Here is a 20,368-nt window from a genome sequence, read left to right as displayed (position 1 = left end):
CCCCCAGCAGCCCCATATGGAGGAGTGACGCGGGGAAGATGCTGCCCAGCCGCGTGGTTCTGGAAGTGTGTTCCTGGGACCAGCAGGGATAGCATCCCTCGGGGAATTTGTCAGAAATGCAAACTCTTGGGTTCTACCCAAGAATCAGAATCAGAATCAGACACTCTGGAGGCTGGGCCCAGAAACCTGTATTGTAAGAAGCCCCCTGAGTGATTCTGACACCTGGCAAAGTTTGAGAATCACTGGCCTCGCTTATTTATAGATTTTAAATCAAGGAAAGAATATTTGAGGAATATAGAGTGGGGCAGGTAGCTCCGCCTGCTAGATCAGCACCCGCCAGACCTTAAGGATATCTGAAATAAATAGCTGAAGCTTCAGAGTCACTGGGACAACCCAGCCTCAGGAGCTCAGGACCGACACCAGAGCTGAAACAATCATGAGCAGAGGCTGGAGGCTCACAATGGTCATTAGTGATTGCTTTCATGCTTTAATCACAAAGTTATTTACCATATAACCCTGGATACAAAGGACAAAGAGCCTGCCAGGAAAAAAAGAATTCCAAATAGATTTAAAAAGAAAGTACGTGGAAAGGAAAAATTACACGGGTGTCCTCTGGTGCCTTTTAAAGTTGTTTCTTGTTTGCTTTGTCTATTTTTCCAAAACAAAGTGATCTCTGGCCTTACTCCTGGCAATAATGCTTTGATTAGAAAGAGAGAGAATGAGAATAAAATGTGCTCTTTGGGATGCCTGGGTAGCACAGTCAGTAGAGTGTCCAACTCTTGGTTTCAGCTCAGGTCATGGTCTCAGGGTCGTGAGATTGAGCCCTGCATCAGGCTCTGCATTCAGCGTGGAGTCTGCTTGAGACTCTCTCTCCTTCTCCCTCGGCCCCTCCAACTTGTACTCTCTCTCTCAAATAAATAAATCAATCTTAAAAAAATGTGCTCTTTAAAAGCATGTCTTTCTTCATCTGATGTTTAAGAAGAGAGCTGGAAAAACAAAGGTGCTGAGAAGATGGAGACTAAACTAAGCCCAGAGACCTGTGTCTGATATTAACTGTTCAACTCTGAAAAAGGAAATTTAGCCCACGGCATTTGAAATGATAGCAAATGATCATAGCTCTCCACACCACCCCTGATATTAAAAATGAATGCTTTCATTATGGCCAGGAGCTGGGACTCCTGACACATGCAACGTGCAGAAGGTGTTGCATTTCATAAGGATCTGGGCGGCAAGCTCAAGGTCATGGTCTTTTTTAAAAATGTTCTCATTAATGAGCACACAATTTGTGCTTCCCGATGGGAATCCTTGACTCATGCAGAAATTAGGAAAAAAGCAAGCAAGCACTGCCATTTCCCTCCTGAAAACAACCCTGTGGGTCAACTGTGAGGTGGGGCCCAACCTTTATTCATGTACTCAGTGACAATGTAGATAGGCTCCTCAGACACCACCGCGTAGAGCTGGACCAACTTGTCATGTTTCAACTTCTTCATGATCTGTGCCTCCTCAAGGAATGACTCCGGGGACATTGTGCCTGGTTTAAGAGTCTTTATGGCTACTTTTGTGTTTCCATTCCAGGTACCTGCACACATCGCACAATATTAAGTCAAATCAAGATCCTCTTTTGATGGGAAAAAAAAAAGCTTTTAAATCAATAGCTACTTGCATAAAGTTAGAGTTTAACTTAGAAAAACTTAGTATCTTTTTTTTTGTTGAACAAGGACAATCAAATGTAAGGACTCTGTCAAATATTTTCAATAGGAAAAATGTGTTTCCTTATCACTATATTATGGTTTATAATTCTTGTAACTTTTATTTTGATATGTGCCACTTTCCTTTTCTGGTGCTCACCCATGTGATTACAAATTGGTACCAAAAGCTCTGGATACTTCTTTACAAGGATGAAAGTCCAAAGGTTAGAACAGGCCAGGCCATCCCATAGCTATCCCTTAGGTAGTAGAGTCAGCATGGAAGAAACTCAATTAAGTTCCATCATTTAAAAAAAACATGGCAACACACTGAGGATGTCTGGAGATTACTTCTAGACTTTAACTGTCTGCAGTGGATGGGCTACTTGACTGAGTCCTTGAACAGCTGATATATAAGTAAGATTACAAGTATGCTGATGAGCATTGGCAAGAAGCTCATGGTCTACTTGCCCCATACTTCAACCAGGTAAGGAAAATTCCTCAGGTTTACTGATGATCAGCCACAAGAACAATAGCTTCTATCAGTTAAAAGTGAAAAAATTAAACAGCAGCTAAGAGGGAACAGAAATATTTAGGCATAACATGTTAAAATCAAGTAGGTACAGAGACAGGCCTGGTTTATGATCATTGGTTGCCTCATCTGTAAAATATAGGAATGGAACTGGATTATCTTTTGAATCTCTTTCAGCCCCAAGATTAAGAAAAAAAAAATCTAGGTTCAATGTGTATTACATTATTAGTCCTATGACTTTGACTTAAAACTCTAAGGGAAACAGAAAAATCTGCTAAGTTAGATTATGCCTTTTTTATTTAGAAAAGAAAACTGATTTAAATTAAAATTTTTATATTTAATATAATTGATTTTAGAATTAAAAAATTCTGTAAACTTTTGTCACCCTGTTCAAGACATGGTTCATATAATTACAAAATGCAACCTATAAAAATCTAAGTTATGAAAGAACAGTGGCTTAAAGAAGAGTTAATTCAAACTTTATAAAATATCTGACCACTAAATGTAAATGGAAAAATCTGACAATCTGTAAGTGGTCTTTGCTATTTAAGTACTGTTAGCATCCCAAAATTTTAAATAGAGATTTTCTTCTCTACTAACAACCCAGTTAGTCTCACTGGCATTCCATCCTGATCCTGAACTACCATAACATGATGTTTTATGTTCAGTGGGAAACAGATTCTTAATAATATGGCATAATGATTTAAAGTTGATAATTATAAAGTTTGAAAAGAAATTTTTGTATAATGTCTGATTCTTCCTGACTGTATAAGTGATTGAATTAAAATCCTTGGCATCCACAACTTCAATTATAAATTGGGTGAATGAGGGAGAGGAAGGCCATAAAGATATTTATATATACTCACTATATAGTAGCTTACACATACACATATAAATGTATATGTCTGAGTGTCTATCTCTAACCTTATTGCTATATCTCTATCTATGTAATACTTATTCCTTGCCAGGTTCTGTTCCAAGTGCTTTAACTATGTTAAGTCTTTTAATGCTGACCACTCCTAAACGCCTACAACTACACATAGCAACAGGTACCTATCTTTATTGTTTTTAATTGAATCTAAGAAGGAAAGAAGGAGGATTCCATAAGCACCAACATCTGTCTCACTGACAGATGTGTTTGGGTGGGGCCAAAATCATGGATTTTCTCTAAGCAAAGCTGCAACTGACCCAAAGGGTGTTATAAAAGCAGTGGGAGGGGCCCAGTGCAGTTAGCCTTATCAACGACATGACAACCAAATTAAGAGAAATAGGAGTGTCTACTGAGCATCTACTATGCACAGGGACTCTAAGTATATTGTCCTATGTAATCCTCAATCTTATAAAGTAGGTATCATTCCAATTTTACAGATGAGGGAACTAAGGCTCAAAGAGGTTAAATTAGCCCCTTGCCCATGTTAATCAGCTAGTAAAGATTCAAACCCAGGCCCATTGAGCACATGGTCTTTCCCTATAGTAACCCATCTATAATACCTTACCTTCCTAGGCCTTAGGAAGAGGAAACAACGGATTCTTATTGTATTGGTTTCTTATTCTGTGTGAGCCTGCCTTCATTAACCATATGAAGAAGGATGGAAAAGTACAGCAAAGTATCGCCATGTTCTCAAAATCTGGATGTCCTGCACCTAGCTAGCTACCCAGGTTAGATGTCTTGGTCCCAATGACTGTGTGGGTATTTTTGCCCCAAACTGTCTTTTTAATTGGCTTTGAAATGCAGCCAAAATGAAATGTGCCCTCTGCCTTACCAAGCCACACTTCAGCGAAACACCCCTGACCCAGCTTCTTCTCCAGAAACAATGAATCACGTGCAACTTCCCAAGCATCTTTAGCCAATCCAGAAGTTTGTGGGGTGCAACTCGATGCAATCAGAGTTAAGTTAAAACATAAACCATCAGCTTTCTCTACAGGAAAGGGAATTAATAAAGAAAACACAGTCCTTATAATCCATAATTATGCATGCACTAGGAAAGATGGAAGGTGACTTCCCCTTTAAGGAGACACTGATTTCACTGGGCAAACATCTGCACTTGAAAATGAAAGGCAAGGCATTTGTGCAGGCTGGAACATTCCTTGTACTATTTTCTGTCTTATGAATTGAAACTCATATCACAGCATAATTTGAGCCATCTGCCAATCTTGACCACTATCTCTCTTTTGGAAATTCCAGAATTTTGAAATCCAAATCAAATGTATAATTCCCCACTATTAGTAATTTAAACCTTCTTCTGGGTCATAAAGTCTTTATTTTTCACCTTCCATCTTTGATGTTTGGGACTTCCCAAACGAGAGAGCTAGTAATAGAAAAATTGAGTCTCAGCATACCCATCCATACTTCCCCAAACTGCCCATTTCCCAGTCTCTTGATCAACTGCAGGGATTCTCGAGGGATTTCCCAGACATCTTTGGTTTTGACAGACAGATCGGTAAGCCTTGGCATCCCTTTATGACAGGGAACTACTAGGCGGCAGCAGAGACCTGCGGCTCTCTCTGATGGAGTGGGGACAGCAGCAGGAGAGGGAGAGAAAAGCAGAACACGTGAGACAACACTTATAGTCGCACAAACCCAGCGAGCGCACAGCGTTGCTCGAAACAGTGCTACATCGGCAGAGAACTGCACATATCTTGGAAGATTAGACACCACACATTGAAACATGTTCCTTGGAGGCAGGACAGAGGACATTTCAGATGTGAACTGCTCCGTGCCTCCAGGTATAATATAGGCTACACAAATATACGGGTACAGGTACGGCTGTTTTGGTTTCTATACTCACTAAGGAAGAAAAACATTTTCCGCCCAATATGCTAGGATCATGTCTCTGGAACCCTAAAATACCTCCACTGATTTCAAAAGGTACCTTTGGACTACAGAATGTCAGCACGACTGTCCCCTCCCTCTCTAATATCAAGGGTTTAGGGACTTTCTTTGCTTTAAATATATTTAAAATTGTAACTTCAGTACAGGATTTTTTTCTATAGAATGTTAGACTGTTATAAACTAGTAAGACTGAAGATTATACCTGGCAGGGGAAAAAAGAGGTCACATTTCTCTAGGATTTCTTTGGCATTTTAACTGACTCTATTCTACCAGTCAGATACTCTCGCTTCTTTGATATTTTCCATTAAAAAAAAATCTTTATAACAGTCTCCAATGTATACTTTAGAAATCTGGTTTCAAAGCAGAAAGAAAGGAAACTGAAATCTGCAGAAACTCAAGGATGTGAAAGCACTCTATCTACTATGAAAAAGACAAAGGAAAAAAGTTATCACTATTGGGTTATTTGGAATTTTTTCTTCTCTCTCTCTCTCTCTTTTTTTTTTTTTTTTTAAGAATATACCTTTTAGAATCTAGCAGTGGTGGGGGGGGGGTAATTGCCTGAATGCCAAGTGAAACATCTGTCAGGTAAGAAAAGGTAACAAAGCACGAGGAATCAGGGCAGTGACAAAGGCTGGAGAGAGCCTGGCTTGTGAGGTGGACAGAGCCCCACCCCACCACACCCCACTGGGGGCCCTTCAGATCCCGGGAAATCATATGTAGTGTTGTTGTCTTTTCTCTGGGAACCAGTTCTAAGTTACTTTTTACTCCTTTCTTTTTGGTAGAGTCAGGTTCTGAGATGTTTAGGCAGGAAATTATTTATGTGTCAATATTTCAAAGGCACTTTGTTGTGTGGGAGAGAGAAAGAGGGAAGAGCAAAAGCCAATATAAAAACAAATCTAACTTGAGATGGATTTTTTTTTTTTAAGATGAAAAAAACATCTATTGCTCTTCATATCCCTCCTCTCCTTCCAGCTTTACGATGTTATTAAGGTGCCCTTTCCAACACAATATTTTCAAATGATCCAAACCCTGGGGATCCTGCTGATGTTTGGCTGTAATGAAATATATTTCGGCATTTGAAAAATCCTTACACATGCAGGCATTTCCGGGATGTTGCTTAAGCTCAGGGAGATAGTCTGCTTCATTTCTACTAAGTATTTCATTAGAATCCATGTAAACCTAAAGCTACCCAACGCCCTAATCAACGAGTACTCCAAGTGTTGTTAATTTTTTCACTTTTTCATTAGTGCCCAGGATCAATCGATAGGCATTTCTTATTGCCATTTTCAAAAGATTGCTTTTTTTGGTGCTAAAAAATTATACACACATTTTTTTTAAACAAATGTACATAGAGCAATAGTTGGGGTCAAGTCATGTGCTATTTTGGGGTTTTGTTATTGTCCTGAAGAACAATATAAAATGTGTGTATGTGGGTATGCATATATATATGTATATGTGTGTATATATATGTATACACACACATATACAGATCACAAAAAAAACTACTGGGTTTAATGGGACATAGATCTATATCTGTACATATGTATCTATATAAAAATCCACCTGTGTGTATATGTTATATAGTGGGATACTCTTGCTAATCTTGGAAAGAAAATGATTATTTTGACACCTGTATATAAGACCACATCCTTTACTAAAATGTAGAGACTGTATACCTAAACACCTAGTAAGTATATATTTCTAGGAACAACACACTAACCGTGACATTGGGTTAGGACAGAGACTGATCTACTGACTGTTTCTAAGTTTAATACAATAGCTGTAACCGAGCTAGGAGCTATGGGTCACATAGTCTACATCTAGTTAGGAAACTAGATGGGTAGGGAAGTAGAACATGATAAATGGATTGCAAAATTCATCTGATCATGGGAATGAAAAGTATGCGCAGCCACTCCTGTGAGTGCTGAGTGTGAACTGGGGGCCCCCAGCAGGAGCCCCCCTGTGAGCTCCCTCCCAGACACGGCTCCCTCTCCTGTCACGGTTTCTGATTACAGACCCCAGGGGAAAAGATGACAACATTTACAATTTAACTTACTGCTTTGTACCTGGGAACTAGAATGTTTATATAGAGTCTTTTGGCAAACGTATGGAACTAATAATAACTGGTAGAAAGACATCAATAGAACCTATTCAGCCAAGCCCCACCTTGTGTGACCGGCAAAGAAAACTGTCACTGCTGACTTCATATATGTTTGTATTCCGCGCCCTGCGCCCCCCCCCCCCCGCAGCCCTCCCACCCCCCCACGTCCTCAGTGCCTACTCATTCCCTCCAGGGTACCAGTGGTTAGTAGTTAGTTAGAATTAGGGTTACCTGAGTAATGTTGTACAAGCTGCTGAAGTGTTTCAAACTGGGCCCGGGTGGTAATATAGTATCCACCATTGTCAAGTTTGCGAATTTTATAATGTTTGACGTGGTCTCCTTTCATATCATCCCAATCTCGGATTGACAGTGAATAGGCACCTGGTAAATAGGCAAAGCGTTAGCAGCTCCAATCATTTGGAGAGCTCATTTGTTTTTTGGGTCTCATTTACTCGAGTATTCCGATTAATAATTATGAAGAGGACGCACAGGCACGCATGCGTGCATCTGCGCGCGCACACACTTCCACTCAGTAACAGAAGAAAACACCTCTTTCTTGAAATGTCAGAAGATATTAGCAATTAAGTGATTTTATCCTTGAGAATGAAAGCCTCCTGGATTTTTTCCTACGATACTCTCTTCAGTACCCCTGTGTTGCCCAATACGGTATAGACCCAACTCCTCTGGGGGCGGATGAAAAGAAACAGGCGCTGGGGTCGCTCTCCTCAGCTTCCCGGCCATGGAGCGTTGCAGGGGCAGTGGCAGTGTGTGTGAAACAAGTGTAAGGACTGTTTCTCTAGAAGGGAGCCTCCAGTTTCTACTTGGCAACACCGTCTCAGGAGCAAATCACCATGTCTGGTAGACGGAGCTAGAAGGCCACGGCTGCTCCTTTCCCTCGGCCCAGCTTCTCTTGTGGGCTCTCAGATGTGAATAATGAATTAAATAATGAAAGGCCAGTGGCCGGAGGAAAAGCAGTCCTCAGTTTCCATAAAACAAAAGGAATGCAAAAACAACCTGTAGGAGTGGTGCCTGAGCAACTAAAAGTTGTAGAAAGTCCTAATTCTAAAGACCTGCTGCAAATTCTATGAACTTGCGTGCCTGCAGGAATGAAGCTGCCCGGCCCCTGTTTCCGGAGGAAGGCTTGATTCTGAGCCTCTGTAGTCCTTTCGGACTCTAGAGCCTGGAGGGAAAACGGAAAATAGGACTCTGCTCACAAGGTGGGGAGGATATGTGCCATTTAAAAATCCTTGTATATTGGAGATAAGCCTTTCATCCCCTCTGACTAATCCACAGATCTGGATGACAACCAAGTTCTTCAACTCCTTATCTTACCTTTGGTGGTTTCACTTTCACGGATAAGAAAGGTACCTCTCGGGTTTCCAAAGGACAAAAGCTGTCGCTCAGCATCTTTTCGGCCAAGTTTTCCAAAGTACCACCTTTAAATGAGATCAAGGGAAGGAAGCCTTTTGTAAGGGTCATTTACAAAAATATAATAGCCATCCTCCTCACCCCTGATCGTATCTGTAGCCTTTCCCTGTACGTGTCTTCCTAGCCTCATCTAGTTCCCTTTCAGTCTGCTCCTGATTCCATCCCTACTCCATCTCTTTCACTCTTTGAAGAAAAAAAAATCAGATTTGAATTGTGGGCGATTTCCCTTCCCTTCCAGAGGTGACAAGAACCGGTTTGTGTTAAAACTGCCACCTGCATTCACAAAAAGAGAAATCTAAGACCTTGTTTTGAAATGGCAACTGCAGGAGACCCTTCCCATGCCCATCTACAAGACCCTGGGATTTCTGAGCATAATTACAACCCCTGGGAAATAATGAAACACAGCCTTAGTCTATATAAAGATCATTAATCAAGCATTAAAAAAAAGAGTCAGAATGGATAAAGAACAAAGACATGATATTTTCAGTAACTTTGTACCTATAGCAACTTTGAAAAAAATTGTCAAGACTACCCCGAATTGAGATGACTGCTGCCCTTGGATGCTTGCTTCCATGCTCTTCCTGGCCAGCAGGTGTGAGGACCTGGGTAAATGAAAGGCGCTGCCTTAGCAGATGGGTGCGCATCTGTGCACGTGCGCTCGGCACACAGCTGCAGGGACAGGTCACTAGGCGCAGTCAACGAGCACGTCCTTCAAAATGACTGGCGTTGCAGACGTTTCCTATCCTCCTTGTGACGACACTCTGGTGCCATGTGAGAAGGCATCACATCCAGTCACCTCACAACCTCTGCTCTTTATCTTTTTTCTTCCCTTCCACTCTCCAGTCCTAACCATGGCCCGGCAATTAGCTAACGTCTTTGCACGAGGTGCTGAATCCAAGGCAGAATTCAGGAGCACCCCATCGGAATCTGTGCCCAGAAACAATTTTAGAATATTCAACTGTGAAAGGATTCAGTTTCTAAAGTGAAATTTTAATTCATTATACTTGAACATAGCTATTATATGTTCACTGTCAAATTCTTTTGTGAATGAAAGAGCCTCACTGAAGATAAGAAAAGATACCCTGCAAGCGAGCTCCTCAGTGACTTTTAAAGGCACCGGACTGTGTAACGATCCTAATTTAGCACTAGGCGGTAGAAAGAGAATCACAACAATTATTTATGAGAAATGACTTTCTGGGTTTGCATCAGTCACCCAATGAAAATGCAGGATAAATGCGAACAGTGGTGAAAAAAGAGCTGTTAGAACAATGGATGGAACTAAAACAATAGCATTTTCAGATAATTAAAAAATTAATTGCCTATGTAAAACCATATGCGTTATCTTCTTAAAACACTAATTTATTCTTTAAAAACAAATTATTTAAAAAATTTATTACATTATACATATATATAACTTAAATATATAGTTGTAGGTTCCCAGTTAAATCAAAATAATGCCACATTTTAGTGGTACCTTTTATTCTGAAGAACACAAGATGTTTGCAAATCTGCCATAAAATAAAAATTCAATACAAATTCCTTTATTCTCTGATGATAAAACACACTCACTAGGAGAAAAAAGGAGTGCAGAACCACTGAGTATTTGAGAGTGGGGAACAAAAGCGATCTTCTTAGAGCAAATATAAAGGAATTAAAGCAAGACGGTGATCCAGTTGGGGATTTGGCTGGGGTGTGCTGTCTAATCCTCCTTGCCGTGCTTAAGCAAATCCAGGGCAAAATGCAATATCGTAGCCAAAGGTTGGGCTTCGTGTCTGACTTTCCTTGACTCCCTTACTGGTAAGGCAAGACTACCAGAAGAGGCAGATCCCCAGGGTGTCAGGGAGGAGGACAGGTCCCCAAGTCTGGGAGTCATGGGCCAGTTTTCTTTCCCTTAGTTCAGAAATGAGGGCCCTCACACAAACCACTCTGATAGTTCTCCCTTTTGGAAGTGCCCATGAATCTCCACAGGTGAGGAGAAGGAATGATAGCTGTCCGTTCTAGAATCCCCTCAGCCTACTGACCATCTTCCCAAACTGGTACCAAGTGAAATCCTTGGTCCAACTAACTGCTAGTCACAATTTACTATCAAAGAAACCAACCAAGACCCCAACTCAAAGGAAAGGAGCATCTGAAATGCATCAGAGGATTTCCCGAGTTGTGGAACATGCCGTATGTGAGATACTTCTATGTGGGGCATGGAAGGTATGTCTTCAGTACCCCCTTAATATTTCTGATTACACTGAGAAAGAAAACATCAAGCTGATGTTTAATAATTATTTGCCCCCTTGGCCCCCTCCCACCATTCTCTTTCCCTCCCTACTCCCATTCTTTCTCCCTCCCTCTCTCTCCTTTTTTTCTCAGCAGACTATAGGCTTAGAACTTTGGGTTCACAGTAATAATATATGCTCTGGCCAGAACTTCATCACATTTTCCCGATCAGTTTCTATCTATGGCAAGTAATACTGGGTTTTCATTAGGGTTCTGATATAAAGTTCCCTTTCGAAATAAGTATGTTTTTAAAAAGCAGGTGTAAAGAAAAGTATTAAGTTAATAATAGTACAAGTGTTACATAGATATGGCAAAAACCACAGCACGATGCCTGGGGAAAAAGGGCATCACCACATTCTCTCAACCCTGAAATCACTCTAGTGAATTTCTTCTCCCTCCAGCACAAAGTTAATGGCATTTTATTGTGACAGCTAACTTTTAAAAGCAAGTAGTGGAGTGAAAACAACAAAACAAACATACTCTTCTGCCTGGATAGAGTCAACCGGAGCCACATAATTGCTGGGAATGTAACCAGTCTCTCCAGTTGTCAAGGAGCGGGCTTCCCACCAATCTCCTTCCCTGCAGAGAACAAAGAGAAAAGGAAGTGAATGTGTTGACCATTTCAATGTTCTGCAGTTACAGACTCAATGCTGTATGAGTATAAGACCATCTCCTAGTCATTCCACTGCCTGATTTCTCCAAACTCCAACATAGCCCTTTGTAAGGGTCACATGGCTACAATCTGAGTCAACTGTGACTTGAATCCCGTGCTGCCTCTCATTTCTTATTTTATTTGCAAATTAATAATGTAGGACCCTGGGGGCGCCTGGGTGGCTCAGTTGGTTAAGCGACTGCCTTCGGCTCGGGTCATGATCCTGGAGTCCCGGGATCGAGTCCCGCGTCGGGCTCCCTGCTCGGCGGGGAGTCTGCTTCTCCCTCTGACCCTCCTCCCTCTCATGCTCTCTGTCTTTCATTCTCTCTGTCTCAAATAAATAAATAAAATCTTTAAAAAAAAAATGTAGGACCCTGGCCATGAGAGAGCTTTCTTGAGGTGGAGGGGCATTTTGCTTGGTAAGTGTCCCCAACTCGGACAGAGGGGGAAGGGAACCCAGCCTCAGGCTACTTTAGAAAAACCCTGTAACCACAAAAACAAAATGGTAGTTATGTGAGGTGAAGGATGTGTTATTGTGGTAAACATTCACAATATATACGTGTGTCAACCCATCACATCGTACACAACCTATCACAACCTACACAATGTTATGTGTCAGTTATATCTCAGCAAAGCTAGAAGAAAGGGGCACCTGGGTGGCTCAGTCGTTAAGCGTCTGCCTTCAGCTCAGGTCATGGTCCCAGGGTCCTGGGATCGAGTCCCGCATCGGGCTCCCTGCTCAGCGGGAAGCCTGCTTCTCCCTCTCTCGCTCCCCCTGCTTGTGTTCCCTCTCTCGCTGTGTCTCTCTCTCTCAAGTAAATAAATAAAATCTTTAAAAAAAAAAAAAAAGCTAGAAGAAAAACAAAGCATGCATTAACACTACTAATTTAGCTAAGTCTCTACTTTGGCTCACATCCTGAGGTAAGCAGCATCCTCCGGTATTGCTGGAGAGATGCAAACTGTTTGCTGGTTCTAGTGTTTTTTGTTAGCCATTAACAGATGTATCAGAAAAGAAAAGAGAAACAGATCATCTGCAATCATCTGAGAAAGGAAGCCTGCAAGGAGGCCCCGGAAGGAATGAAAGCCTACTCCTAATACCTGCCTTACTTGCTTTCAAGACAGTGGGTAGCATGATAAGGGCGATAGGTTAAGCCTTGTTCAGAAGTTTTCAACCTGAGCTTATTTCATCGACTACTGACAGCACTGACCTGAGCCTGGCGGGCAGGAGAGGAAGGGGGGGTGTACTGTGTGTGTACGGGTGGGGGGTGGGGGTGGGGACAAAAACCGGCCCGGCGCTGAGGCTCTGAGTCTCACCACTCCGTAAGACCCAGTGTTCCAGGTGATAGCCTGTCTCAGTCGGGAGAGGGGGGCGGGCTCTCAGAGCCGTGGGCAGAAGGACGTGAAAGGGGGCCTTGTACCACCACTTGCAGCTTAGAACAAACAGGTCAGTTCAATGGTTAGAGTTCATGTGTGAGGCTCAGGGCAGTGGACGTGTGACAGAGAGCAGGGACGGAGCGTGTGACTCTCCCCACACACATATGTGGGCTGCAGCCTTGCCACGCGCGAGTCCACAGAACCCCGCGCCAGCCCGAGGCCAGGGGTGCGAGGGCAGGGGAGGAGGCGAGGTCACTGCTCCTGAGCATACCAAGACCTGTCAGACTGCTCTTCAGCAGGGGCCCAGCGCCTTCTCTCCATCCATTTTCTGGTCCTTGGAGGCAGCAAGAAAAACCCCTAGCCTTTTTTTTTTTTTTTTTAAATCATTTTGTGCCTGGGCTCTGTGTCAGAACCCTCAGCCAGGGAAGAAAACGTGTTGGCTTTTGGCCTCGGTCAAGATCTTCCTCAGGCTGTTGGGATTAGGTAGAGAATAACCAGCCTCTGTATTAACACAAGCCTTACTGAGAGCCCCATTCTCCAAAGACTGACTCTCTGAGCAAGCTGACCGATGAGCAACAATTCTAGATAAAATTTAATAAAACAACAGGCAAATGGTGACAAGCCCGCCCGCACTCTGGGTGTGGCTGTGGGGCAGTGCTTGACGGCACAGGGGACACAAAATAGCCCACAAGGAAAGGGCGTGCCGGCAAAGGCTTTTAAAAACTTATGTCTTTTTTTTTTTTTTTAAAGATTTATTTATTTATTTTAGAGGCGGGGAGGGGCAAAGGGAGAGGGAGAGAGAGAAACTTAAGCAGGCTCTGCGATGCAGGGCTCCATCCCACGACCCTGAGATCGGGACCTGAGCCGAAACCAAGAACTAGACACTTAAACAACTACACCACCCAGGTGCCCCTAAAAACTTATGTTTTAATTCATTTTTCAGTCTTTCTTTTTTCACTCTATTACAAAAATTTAAACAGATAAATCAACCAAAACAGGGAGATAACTTTTCATACCCAGAAAGTCCTTTGTTAATAAACCTTATTTTTAGCTTATGTCCAGATTTGTCTTAGGCAATGACTGATACATGCCAGAGAATATATGTGTATACGAACACCTGTGAACCCACCACTCGACTTAAGAGCTGCGTCTTTACTGATTGTGTGGAATCTACTCTGTGCTGCTCCCCTATTGGATTCCTCTGCCTTTTGGCCTCAACTCATAAAATTAAAATTGTTAACCTTTGAAGAGTTTGTATTGGTTTAATTTCCATGTCCTCTAAAAGAAATACATGCAGGTGTTAACTATATCATCTAGGAAGACATGTGGAAGTTAAGTTTTTTTGAACACATGCTAAGAAATGGCTTTGGAGGCTTTTAAGATAGCAGTGTTTACTGCTCTGAAATTCCACCAGATGGAGACATTTCATCATAAAAAAATTAACAATACCCATCATCTCCCCACCTTTTCCTTTCTCTTTCCCTTACTCCATCTACCTCCTAAACCCCACACCCAGGAAATGCTCCAAAATAGTAAAAAATTAAGAGCTCTCAGCAGAAGCTTATCTTTAATTGCAACCTTCATCATGTTAGTTCTAACTGATTTAAATTAAGAAGACCGTCTAATATCAATGCAGGGGGACATGGAAATGTCACCTGAGGCAGGAAGCCAATATATTTTGCTGGGGCTGGGACAAGCCCAGTCTTATTCTGATGATCTGGGATTTTTTTTTTTTTTTTTTGAAGATTTTATTTATTTGATAGAGAGACAGCCAGAGAGGGAACACAAGCAGGGGGAGTGGGAGAGGGAGAAGCAGGCTTCCCACAGAGTAGGGAGCCCGATGTGGGGCTCGATCCCAGGACCCTGGGATCATGACCTGAGCAAAAGGCAGAAGCTTAATGACTGAGCCACCCAGATGCCCGGTCAGATGATCTGGGATTAATCAAGTATGGTTGACCCTTGAACAACATGGGTTTGAACTGCATGGGTCCACTTATATGCAGATCTTTGCCAATAAAAACAGTACAGTAAACGTACTCTCTTCCTTAGGATTTTCTTAATAACATTTTCTTTTTTCTAGCTCACTTTATTCTAAGAACACAGTATATATAATACATACACGAAATATGTGTTGACTGTTTACATTATTGGTAAGGCTTCCAGTCAACAGTAGGCTATTAGAAGTTTTTGGGGAGTCAAGGTTATATGCAGTGAGGGGGAGCTGGTGTCCCTAACCTGTCCATTGTTCAAGGGTCAACAACAATTTCCATTTCAAATCCAGTATTAATATCTCATTTTGATGTTGGCACCTAAATAGTTTAGCACAGATTAGAATCCAACTATCAGCTCATTCTAAAATCATTTATCAGGAATTCATGATTTTCTCTTAAGTGACTCCATTAATCTCACAAGGGTTTTTAGTTACTATGAGAAAGATAAAATCCTTTTCTTTTTTGAGGCCATCCAGGGTCACTTTTTCCATCAAAGGCGATATGAGGTGACAAGGAAACAATGTATTATGTAGTAAGCCTCACAAGTTGGGCCCAGAGAGGCTGGTACCGACTCAAAACATCTATCAAAAAAAATCTTTTGAGCAAATGAATAAATCACCTTTTTAATACATTAGAAGCCCAATACACCCACAAATAATACTCTTTACAAATCTTTACTACGCTACTTTTTACTTCTAAAATGATCGTGAGTAATTAACATTATTAAAACTGCACTTTAAAAAAACCTGTTCTTACAGTTCAAATATTTCATTAATTCAGTGTTGGTGAGATTTTCTTTAACAGTTATCTTGCTTTGACTCACATATATGATTTAAGGCTCTGGTTTAGAATAACTTTTAAGTTTTTATAAGAGCTTCCCCTATTCCTCTAATTTAAATACTTATTAAAAGAGCCTGTTCTCAATCCCCAAAATTGCTCATTGGGTTTGTTGGCCCCTGATCCAGCCAGGAAGTGGCATTTGCACATAGAAGTCAGCCTGATCCATTGAGCTGTGGAGCATTTTTATTATAAATACTATATTCTTTCTCAATCTGGTTAGTGCCATCTTACTGTCAGAGAGCATATCCATAACAATTTTATCATATGCATAGATGGGAGTCTAACCCAGGATTTCTCCTTATCAAGATGAAAAGAACTTTAAAGGAGTCACTACTGTAGGCACTATTCTACTCTGTGTAACATGTTTATTATATTTTAAAGAGTCAGTGTTTTTAGGTGGTAAATCACTAAGGATTTCACATTTCACGTGAAATGTGAAAATAGGGAATAAAACAGATAAATTTCCATAGTTTGTAAAATGGGTTCAAGTTTTATAATGTCCAAATGCACTGCACTGAGCACTTGTAACAGGTCTGTGAAGAACCCTTAGCCTATGCTGGGCAGCAGTGCCCACTGGCTCTGGGCACAAGCACACGCGTGTACCACACAAAGGCCAGCCCTGCCGCCTCCGGTTTCTGCCTCTGGACGGGGTAAGGGGTGGGAGGACACAGGCACTAGGTGGTGCGGCAGCTGCCCCAGGGAGAGCAGAGCGCCATCCCCTCCCCCCACCCAGCGGAGGAGTGCCTGGGGCTGGGAGGGGTTGGGGGAGGGGAAGGAGCCGCAGGCCATCTGGTTCTCTATTACTGCTTTGTTTGTCCTTCATGATTTCCTCTTCCCTGTTATTACCCCTTACTTCAAGATACTGTATTTGTTGTAAAAACCTTATTTTTTTCCCCCCATAACCTTGGAAAAGGGCATTTAAATGGCATGTAGGATGAGGAATTCCACTGGCAAGAAGGAAGAACATTAAATAAGGGAAAAAAAACCTTTGTAATATTTTCTTCTAAGAGAACAAGGCCAGAGGCTCAAAGCCTGTAAACACTAGAGGCCATGCATGCAAATCATAAAATACCGACTGAGATAGACTGGATCTTCCTGGAATGTTTCTCCAAAATTTCAATTAATTGCCATCGTAGAACCTATCCAGATTAACAAAGGAAGAAGGCAGGAATTTGACTTTGGCAAGGACTGGCTTTCCAAGTTGCCTAGGATCCGATGTGTAGATCCCCCTGAAGTGTGGACTAAACCCGCAGAGGAACAGTTGTGTGGTACTTCCTACTACTCCTTAGTTCTCACCTTTCAGAAGCTGGTTAAAAGTTCTAACCGATTTTGGGACTGAGAGAATATTACAAAGAATAGGGAGGGGAAGTGGAGGGTATTTCCTAATTCAAAGTAAGTAGACTCTGAGGAGAAGCATTCATCAGAGAATCAAAATAACAATAAGCAATCATAAATCAGAAGAGATCAAAGCCAAATTCCCCTCTCCCCCACCTCCCAGCCAACCTTCCAAACTTTCATGTATCTTGCAAGGTTCAGTCCCCTCTGGGCCTTTCCGAGACCAAACCCGACACAGTACTCAGGATGCCATCCCCACACCTCACCCTTGGCTCTGCCGCCTGCTAGCTCCTCTGTGCACCTGGGCAGCTACCTAACTTGAGCCTCTGGCTCCTCATATGTCAAACGATGACAGTGAGGCACATGGCAGACAAATGCCATGAAGAATAAATAAGAACACTTGCAACTTAGTACGTGGCTGGCACACGGGAGCCTTCAATAAATGGCAGCTGTTTACTACTTAAAAAAAATCTCTGTGGCTGTGAGGGGCCTTGAGGGGGCAGGCCACGTTCTTCTTGATCTGGGGGCTGGTTGCACAGACATGTTCAGTTTGTGCAAATACAGCAAACTGTACACTTCCAAAACATTGTGGTAAAACATGCAGAGCAAAATTTACCATTTCAACCATTTTTAAGTGTAATGGGCAGCACTAAGCACATTCACATTGTTGTGCGACCACCACCACGCACATTCTGATACGTGCGGTTTTCTGCATGTATTTAAATAGTTAAAAAAACCCCACCCACACCCATTAATGATGACAATAATAATTTAACAAACCCCAACAACCCCGTGGCTACTATGTAGGCACAGTTTTCTGAGGTCCAGAAGAGTGACTGGCCTCTTGTGGGAGGAGTCTAGCTCTTGTCCTTGAAAGGTGGTGTATTCTGAGAGTTGGGGGTGTCCCAGGGAAGGGGTGGGCTTTCTAAGGAGGCAGTTTTCAGGCCTGAGGGAGTTCCCTGTTAACAATGACCACTTCTCTTTCCTAGGAAGGGGATGCTCTGGGGCGCCTCTAGCTCCCCTCGCTCGCCTCTCCTCTTGCTGGAGCTCTTGGGGAAAGCTCAAGTGCCAGGCGTTGACTGGTTCTTCTGCCCTCACAGTTTGCTCAGGGAATGGAGTACAGAGCAAGTGGGGCCGGCAGCATAGGAGAACTTCCTGGTGGGCCCTCAGCCTTGGGGTGGCATTCCTCCCTGGTCCCTGCAGAGCACTCACAAGGAAAACTTGAGGACAGGGGAGAAGGCCTGACTTGCTGATGGGGACATCACCATTTTCTTTTTCTTTTTTGGGCAGGGGAGGAGGGCAGAGGGAGAGAGAGAATCTTAACCAGGCTCCGTGCCCAGCACAGAACCCCGCATGGGCTCCATCTTACAACCCTGAGATCATGACCTGAGCCAAAATCAAGAGTCGGATGCTTAACTGACAGAGCCACCCAGGCGTCCCCTCCCTTATTTTTTTTAAGTAAACTCTACACTCAATGTGGGGCTCGAACTCACAGCCTCAGGATTAAGAGACGTATGCTCTACTGACTGCGCCAGCCGGGAGCCCCCACCACCATCTTCTTTGAAGCCAGAAGTTTTTGGGCAGGCACACTGCCTTAACCTAATAGAAGCAATATTTAAAAACTACAGGGAAATACGCCTATACATAATGCCGTATATACCTATATTTACTCTTCTTATAGGTATTAAATGTAGAATTTGATTCTACCCTTACAATGAGTGATTCTGACCCTTGAAACTTCCCCATTGCCTGTTGTTCCTACTGGTCACATCTAAAATGCACGCACTGTAGTCATTCACAAGTGGGCGAAGTCCCTTCTTCCATCTCACAAAGATTTCAGTCACTCGCGGATTTTCAGTCTGGGGAAACGCCTCCACAGGCTTCACCAATCAGAATATTTAGCAGTTTTGAAAACAGAAGGAACTTGTTGCCAGCTGTCAATAAGGGCTCAGCTAGTGCAACTTGCGAAACGCAACAAAACAAAAAAACCCATCTCAAGGCAGAGAGAGGGTAATGTGGATAGCCAAGCTTTGTGCCAGTCATCTGAAAATGCAGATCTACAGGGGGCAATACGGGAACTTTTCCAACCTGTAAACTGAAAGCATCAACTCTGCTACTATGGTGGCCCCCCAAAAGCTCCTTGGACACCGGTGCCAGAAAATACTGCACTGGCTCATCAACTCCTCATTTCTCAAGTTCAACTGCTACACATTAATGAATTTACCAAGTGTTCTCTTAGCACTTCAGAGACTAAAAAGGCACAGACTGGTAACACAAGTATCCTTTCCCAATCTGAAAGATATGCATACTTCCCTGTCCCTCCCCGAACTTACGAGCTGTTCAATATTTGGAATTTCTCTCCTTTGTGAAAACTCAGGTCATCTTCTGTCCGTGCTTCATAATCATAAAGGGCTACAAACAGGGTTACTCCTGACAAAACAAAATCAGAAGGGGAGAGATTATTACACAAGGGGAAATTAATTCCAAGAAATGAGCTCTTCACTAAAATCTCATTCTCAAAATCTACATCTAACCATAATATGGTGTGGTGGTGATGTAATTAATGTGTGCAACCAGGGCTGCAGGGCTGAAGTTATGCCTTGGTCTTTGTAGGGGAAGCATTATTTGGTCTGACTGAAGCCTAGAGCTGGAGGTGCACTTCTCTCTGAGTCCTCGGGAAGAGGCAGGCGTTAGCATTATGTCCACAACCAAGGGGTAGCAGTGGTGCTACAGTTCAGAGCTGTGAGGCCTGCAGCAGTTAAAGATACAAATTCCCTTCCTCTCAAGAGCCCACGTTAGGTCCAGGGTAAAACAGATCACAGTAATGGAGAATGTAACAGGAGACTCCTTCTGCAGCCTGGGACTGAGAAGACCCTCCCCATAAATGCTCACCCCAATTAGAGGATGTCTTGCTTTTGGCATCTGCAATTGCTCTGGGGACTCCGTCTCTCCTACCACAAATTTGCCTATCCTTTCACTGATTTGTAGTCCTTACTCCTCCTCATAACCACCCTACATTTTCTCATCTGGTGGACTCCCCACAGAGGCCCTTCCTGCTCTGCACAAGTCTGCTATCGACAACAGAAAATATCCTGCATCCCATTTGGCTTAGGACCTCCTTCATGTAGTGGGTAGAATTCTAAGGTAGTCCTCTATGAGTCCCACCTCCTGGTATTCATGCTCTTGTGTAATCCCCCTCCCCTGAGTGTGGGTGAGCCTAGTGACTTGCTTCTAACCAACAGGACATGGCAAAAGTGATGGGATGTCCCATAAATGATTAGTCTTCAAAAGATTGCAACTTCTGTCTTCCCTGCAGACGCTCTGTACTG

General features: G+C 42.7%; 1 protein-coding gene across 5 annotated transcripts in view; it reads right to left on the bottom strand.

The window, feature by feature from the left end:
• FYN (FYN proto-oncogene, Src family tyrosine kinase) overlaps window positions 1-20,368 on the bottom strand; it is a 212,332-nt gene that overhangs the window by 33,515 nt on the left and 158,449 nt on the right. For 2 of the 5 annotated variants that reach the window (XM_044917677.1, XM_021693675.2), the window contains 6 exons: window positions 19,373-19,469; window positions 11,328-11,426; window positions 8,484-8,587; window positions 7,383-7,532; window positions 3,981-4,136; window positions 1,400-1,579 (listed from right to left, as the gene is read on the bottom strand). In XM_044917677.1, the coding sequence (XP_044773612.1) occupies window positions 1,400-1,579; window positions 3,981-4,136; window positions 7,383-7,532; window positions 8,484-8,587; window positions 11,328-11,426; window positions 19,373-19,469 (786 nt within the window). Of the gene's footprint in view, window positions 1-1,399; window positions 1,580-3,980; window positions 4,137-4,557; window positions 4,723-7,382; window positions 7,533-8,483; window positions 8,588-11,327; window positions 11,427-19,372; window positions 19,470-20,368 lie in introns of all 5 variants that reach the window. The other 3 variants (XM_021693674.2, XM_044917678.1, XM_021693676.2) reach the window with 3 other exon arrangements.

The sequence above is a fragment of the Neomonachus schauinslandi genome, chromosome 8, assembly GCF_002201575.2.
Source record: "Neomonachus schauinslandi chromosome 8, ASM220157v2, whole genome shotgun sequence".
Classification (NCBI taxonomy): Eukaryota; Metazoa; Chordata; class Mammalia; order Carnivora; family Phocidae; genus Neomonachus; species Neomonachus schauinslandi.
Note: the sequence above shows the minus strand (reverse complement) of the source record. Positions and strands in the feature narration are given on the sequence as shown.